Source organism: Dreissena polymorpha, chromosome 12, assembly GCF_020536995.1.
Source record: "Dreissena polymorpha isolate Duluth1 chromosome 12, UMN_Dpol_1.0, whole genome shotgun sequence".
NCBI lineage: Eukaryota > Metazoa > Mollusca > Bivalvia > Myida > Dreissenidae > Dreissena > Dreissena polymorpha.
In genome coordinates this window covers 25,685,259-25,692,282 of record NC_068366.1, presented here as the reverse complement: position 1 = coordinate 25,692,282, position 7,024 = coordinate 25,685,259, and the positions used below count along the sequence as shown (strand labels likewise).

Sequence of the window (7,024 nt, the reverse complement as noted above, 5' to 3'; positions counted from 1 at the left end):
GGTCTTGTGATGTTTATTGTGGATTAACTGATTTGCTACAATAAATATGTTTCACATATAGAAAAAAATTTGTCGTCGCTTTCATCATCATCATCATCATCATCATCATCATCATCATCATCATCATCATCATCATCATAACCACCACCACCATCATCATCATCATCATCATCATTATCATCATCATCATTATCATTATTATAATCATCATTATCATCATCATTATCATCATCATTATCACCATCATTATCATCATCTTCATCACCATCATCATCATCATCACCACCACCACCATCATCGTCATCATCATCATCTTCTTCACCATCATTATCGTCGTCATCGTCATCATCATTATCATCAGCGTCATCATAATCACCACAACCACCATCATCATTATCATCGAAGTCGTTAATGGTTACCATGAACATGCCTAGCCAATTGTGCGATATTCTCTATTTACAGAAGGGATGTCATCAATGGCGGAGAAACAGGCTCTGGCAAACCTGGGCCCAGAAAGCCTCACTTGTCCAGAATGTAAAAGCATCTTCAAGGAACCGATGCTTCTACCGTGCCTGCAATCCGTCTGCCGTCATTGCCTGTCGCATATTTATCCCCAACACAGCTCTGTGGGCGTCATCAAGTGCCCACAGTGCGAGGAAACCATCGATAAACCTGAAAACGGCATCGACGGTTTCCCGCCAAATTATTTCCGAAATAGCCTCGTTTCGGTCTACTTGGCGAAAACAGCCAATCATATCCGATGTCGAATCTGCGAGCTTCAGGGCCGGGACACTTTTGCGACATTGAAATGTATGAATTGCGGCGACTTTCTGTGCGAGGATTGTGGGAAAGCTCATACGTTAACGCGCATGACGATAAAACACGAGATTCAGCCTCTTTCTGAACTCTCTGGTGGAAAACGAGATCAGGAGATTCGTAACAAGCAGCTTATTATGTGCGCTATTCATGATGGCGAATCTGTTAAAAATTATTGTGAAAACTGCAACGTCCCCATATGCAGAGAGTGTCAGTTGGAACTACACGTTGGCCACACATGTACAAATGCAAAGGATTTGCAACTTTCTAGGCGTAAAGAGGTTGCAAACATGTAAGTGAATGTCCAACAGAAGATTGAAGCCTTGAGAAAAATGCTGAACATGTTGACTCTACTGTTTTAGATATCGACAAACGAGAAAAAGATCTTATCGAGTGCGATGAAAAAACAGTGGAGAAGCTCGTGGATCAAATAGAAAGAGAGAAGGCCGATATATTAAAATCTTTAAAAAGGACGATGGACGAACAACGTGATGCCTGTGCGACTAGAAAGCAGCAGATTAACACCATATCCGCTATTATGGAAGGCAATATATCGTTATGTACCGATATTGTAAAGAACGGAAAAGATGTTGAGGTATTGTTTCTGGAAAAGTCTCTGAGACGTCGGCTAAAAGATCTTCAAACGAAGAACATTACCAGCCTTACCGTTAAGTAGCATCCGCCGGATATTAGGTTCAGGAACGTGTTTCTCACGGTGGACCTGATCGGACTGTTTGATTTGACACTGGCTCGAGAATTCAACCGGCGACCGGAACCACCACTGAAATTCGGCACCCGTCACGTGGCCGGATTTCAGCTGGTTCGGCGTATCAACGCCACCATTCCGCGAGAGGACCACTTTGAGTGCTGCGCAACTGGTCTCGCTTCGCTCGTCGGCGATCATTTCGTTGTCGGCGACCAGGAAAACCGGAAAGTCAAAATATTCACGCAACTTTGCCATTATGTTGAGACTATCGCAAACGTCAAACCATGTGGGGTCGCTTTCTGTAATTACGTCATAGGAGTTACGGACCATGTCTCTTAACTTGTTTACCAACGATAAATCAAGAAAAAGCTATATCTAGAAAGCACGGGGTCAGCATATCCCGTAACCGTGATAACCGACAGGTATTTCGTCGTCGTTAACAACAAGACCACCACATTTCAGGTTTACGACCTACACGGAGAGCTTTGCAACGATATAGTTCCTTCGCGTGGGTCAAAGATACGCAACCCGGTATTTGTGACGTCAAACAGCAAAGGGCATATAATCGTCTCCGATTGGCTAACTAATAGCGTCATAATCCAAGACGACGTTGGTCAGTTTGTAAAACAGGACAAGTTAAAAAATAAGATGGGGAAGTCCGAATGGCTACCCGGGAGATTGTGCTGTGACCATTTTTATAACATTTTCGTGTCGGATTACAGTCGCAGTAGAATTATAGTTCTGGACCCACAGGGAGAGTTCATGTTCGAGCACGCGACGCGCATGGACGGTCTGGACCGACCGCGGTGCATGACGACGGACGGAAATGGTTTCTTTCTGGTTTCCGGAAAGGGAGGCTACCCCAACATGTACACGTGCGAGTACATATGATATTGGTTACCAAGGACACATTGTATGCGACGTAATGTAGTTTCACTAACTTTTCATTCGTTTTGGAAAGTTCAAGGAACGTATTCCCTAACACTGTGTAAGATTTAAGTCGTTCATCATATGTTTTACTTGGCTTATAATGATATAATGAATGGTATAACTTTAACTGATGCTAGCATTAGTGTTCACTAAGACATTTAGTTAGACGTTGATTTTTTTTGCTCGCGTCTTTTCTTTATTCGTATGCCAATTATTTATCTTTACTAATATACCGATTATTTATCTAATGAAAACGATTCTTTCATATGTGCATCACGTAGTATACATGTTTATATTAATGTTCTTCATCTTTGTTGAATATATCTCTTTAAAGTGTTAGTGATTTTATTAAAGTAAGGCAGCAAACGATTTGAGCTCATGTTTATTGTATGCCTTTTTGAAATGTGCTTTCACCAACTCATTTTTATAATTAATAAAACGAGTCGCGTTCTGAGAAAACTGTGCATAATGTATGTGCGTAAAGTGTCGTCCCAGATTAGCCTGTGCAGTCTTAAAATCGGTTGTCCTACGAATCAACATGTATTTAAAGAAAACACAACCTAAACACCTCAAATGATATAAAGCTTTTACGACGAAGTACATTAAGTAACGTAAAGTGGAAGCGAGCGTGCATTCTTAAGCAACGTCCATCTAAAATGTCAACAAAACTCTTCGTTCAAAAGTTACAAGGATCAATCTAAACAATGTTTCATTTTCGAACGTTCTTAACATTTCTTCATAAAACAAACATGAAAGATGTTACCAGAACCTATTTAAATGTTTGAAATTACTGGATACTTGTAACCATTAGTAAGACCTTTTATTCAGTAGACACGTGACGAAATGCGTGTTTTCAAATGTAAATGTAGTCTACAAATGACAAATATACTTTTCAGATTATATATCGAATACATGCACTTGAAAATGGGAAGGAACTCGAAGTATTTTTAATGTATTTCATTGAATGGATTAACGCCCATTATATCGTGTGTGTTTTTTGTAAATATTGCTCCTCTTGAAATAACGATTATATTGTTGCAATGACCTATGTGAACGTAATACCAATAGTTGAACACTTCATATAAACACGTAATGCGTTTTCCAGCTGAACATTAAGTATAATTAAATGTACACTCATACATTATATAAATATAACATGTCTGACAGGGTGACAGTAAATTTGTCAACTTGAGGAAATACTGTCAACCGAGTCGAAGCCGAGGATGACAGTATTTTTCAGAATGTTGACAAATTTATTTTATAATACCGAAAAAACTATTCAAACATGGACAATTTATGTGATCACGAGTGAAATAGAATCGATATTCCAACGAATCCAACACATTTTTTTAACCGTTTATTTATTGTGCAAATGAGCTTAACTGGAGAATTTCGCTGGAATAATGACGTCATTTCGTCAACAAAATGACGTCATTTCATAGTAATTCCGCACGTGATTGCTAAGGTAGCGGGCGACGGTATTTTTGGGACAGAAAATTATTTTCCCGCTGGGTCTGACAGTATTTCTATGTCACGATGGTCTATGGGAGTTTAGCATTGTGACTAAAAAAGATATAATAAAATCAGATATAGAGACTTCGGTTAAAATGCTTGATATATATTTAAGAAATAATATTTTTCTATCATGGTTTGTTGTCGAATAACCCACAGTAAGGAGTATAGATGCGTAGGAATTAAATCACGAGTGCGGAGCACGAGTGATTTGATAACACGCATCTATACAACTTACTGTGGGTTATTCGACAACAAACCATCATAGAAAAATATTATTTCAATTCTAACACGATTCTGATTGATTTGGTTCAAGCTTTAGGATGTGAACTATATTTTTCAATACTCCGCCCTTCTTAGTACTAAGTTCACTATTTACTGACGTCATTGAATTATACAAACATATGAAGTCATTTTCATTCATAAATATTTTACAAATGACGTCACTTTCATTGAAAACAACAATCGTAGAAACTTAATGACGTCACGTTTATTGATGCTACTGAAAAGCTGACATGCTATAAATGTTTTCTGAATTACGTATCCGCACAAATAACATTCTTTGTAGACGTGGTTATGCCACTTATCACCAAATATACAATTTATTGTTTCATTACATTTATATACATGCTACATTTATTACATTTCTTTTAGAGCGGGGTTTAGCACGTGCATTTTACTGCAATATTTTCTTTATTTATTCGGAACTATTTTCGAAACATTAAGCTCCGCCCATAAGTTATTGCAGAATAACCCACATTTGATTTCCTTCTTTGTCTATAGAAAACAAGTCGCGTGCCGTGTTAGAATTTATTTTATTATTAGTTTATTAAAGTCTCATCAGCATATACAACCACAACATAAAATAAAACATAAGCATAATAATAAAATGCTGCCACTCGAAAGTATCGAGTTATACGAGACAAGAGTAATATACCAACACAAGAATCATCATATAATTATAGTGAAATGAAAGGGAGCTAATCCCCGAATTCAAATTACATTATCTGTAACATGAACTACAGAGTTACCTCTCTTCCAAATACCATACCATTATATAATCTCTACTAAAATCTGGACATCAGTTAAAACAGCTTTGTACAATCTTAGATATGCACTAATATATTTATTTGGAAACTTTTTATTATAATTGAACAGGGAACGTGTTTGTATGGAGAGTTTAAATATTGCGTTAACTTTTCGTATTGTAAAAGTATAATTGTTATTCATGATATAATTAGATATTTTTTCCTATAATTAGGATCGCTTCTGTCGCCTTCTGTAAACATTGGTTTATAAACTTTATATGACTACTTCTTTACCTAGAATGTGGTATAAAATAAATCGTTTTTAACAACAACGACCCAATACCTTTTGTTATTGCAATTTGTATTAAACTCCACGCAAATAAACGCTCATTACGTAATTTGCCTTAATCCCCCCCCCCCCCCCTCCAAAAATACAACAACAACATACGAGCGCTTTGAGATGAATCTTGTGTTCAATAGAAAATCTTGAAATATAACGCTACATTCTCCACGCAGAGTTGTCCTTCCTTGCACTCGCATACAATTCAGCTATGCTGGTTCCCGTCAAATCTCTGCGCGGAGGATGATACCGCTAGTCTGCATTGACCGATTTTATAAATCACTACCATTATGCATGCTTGATATCATGTTATGCAATACTGCTGACTTCGCGATAGACTTGTATCAACCATCGGTTTCCCACTTTTAGTTTCGGTCGCATTTACAAGAAAAAAGATAGCGACTTCGCGATAGACATGTATCAACCATCGGTTTCCCACTTTTAGTTTCGGTCGCATTTACAAGAAAAAAGATAGCAGACACATTGTTTTAAGTTTTGCGGTCTAATAGTGTTTACTTTCCGAAAACAGGTTGAGGGAGTGCGGTTTTAATTGAAATCTCAGGGTTGCCATTAATGATAAGCTTAAAGTGCGCTACTGTTCTGTTCTAGATATGTTCTGCAGTTTTTAGTTTGGTTATTTATAATATTCCATATATGAGTTTACTGGTTTACTGTCTTTTGTGTATTTAAATCTTATTATTTCTGCTGAGTCGGCATGTGTTAACTACGTATAATTGATAGATTAATCGAGACTTACCTTAGGAAGTCGATGGTTGATCGTAATTTCATCTACTGTAAATCCCCATTAAGAGCTCAACACGAGAGATGATGCAGCTTTCGCAACAGAGATAATCAGGCTTCAGAGTAAGCAAGGTTTTAAGTGAAAACCTTGCAAACAAATTTTTAGAAAATAAACATTAATAATATGGGCGGGTGTCCATTAGACTGGGCGGGCGTGTTGAGCTCTTAAGGGGATTTACAGTAGATGAAATTACGATCAACCATCGACTTCCTAAGGTAAGTCGCGATTAATCTATCAATTTCATCTACTGTATACCCCTTAATGAGCCCCACACGAGATTTTAGAGAATTTTCTATAAATTTGTAGGAAATATTGGAGGCAAAGAAATAATACAAACATTGTTGCATATAGATATGTATGTCCGTTTATTTACATGTCTACCTCATTTGTTCAGCACAGCAGATTGAAAATTAGTGGTGTTATGTACATGTACTATTTCCCGTGAATACAATCTGGCAAATGTCTTTGCATTTGTCCACCCGGCTGCTGCCATAATTTGATCTAGTGCAACCCCTCCTTTGCTAGCTTTGGAAGTTGCTGCTGATCTAGTGCTATGGGGTTTGTACTGTTTGTCAATACCGGCTGAGGTTAAGACTTTCTTTATCCAGTTGCTAATTGTGGATTTGGAAACATGTTTGAAAGGACTAACTGTACTTATGACTAAATAATCATATTGTCTTAACGATTCGGTTATATCGAGGTATTTACACATTGTTTCCACAATACAAATGTCCCTTCCCCCCTCATATCTATGAAGAACAATGGGCCTCAAATGTGTCCCTGTTCTGGATTGTTTTAACAAATGTTTAGGTGATATGACGAAAAAAATTGGGTACGAAAGATTTGGGGTACGACACAAATTTGGGGGTACGGGGAAGTAGTACCCTTGG

The 7,024-nt window shown here is 37.6% G+C and overlaps 1 protein-coding gene across 1 annotated transcript; it reads left to right on the top strand.

The window, feature by feature from the left end:
- Positions 1–201: 201 nt before the first annotated feature.
- Positions 202–2,744, top strand: LOC127852461 (E3 ubiquitin-protein ligase TRIM56-like). Its single transcript, XM_052386416.1, has 4 exons — positions 202–1,097; positions 1,139–1,491; positions 1,634–1,694; positions 1,886–2,744. The coding sequence occupies exons 1-4, from the start codon at positions 468–470 to the stop codon at positions 2,411–2,413; spliced, it is 1,572 nt and encodes a 523-aa protein (XP_052242376.1). The 5' UTR covers positions 202–467; the 3' UTR covers positions 2,414–2,744.
- The last annotated feature ends 4,280 nt before the right edge of the window (positions 2,745–7,024 follow it).

Excerpts from the sequence above, each read along its gene's own strand:
- LOC127852461 (XM_052386416.1), top strand. The coding sequence starts at position 468 with ATGTCATCAATGGCGGAGAAACAGGCTCTGGCAAACCTGGGCCCAGAA. Across the intron at positions 1,492-1,633 it reads ACCAGCCTTACCGTTAAGTA|CTGGTTCGGCGTATCAACGC; the intron begins GCATCCGCCGGA and ends GCCGGATTTCAG. Across the intron at positions 1,695-1,885 it reads CTTTGAGTGCTGCGCAACTG|AAAAAGCTATATCTAGAAAG; the intron begins GTCTCGCTTCGC and ends CGATAAATCAAG.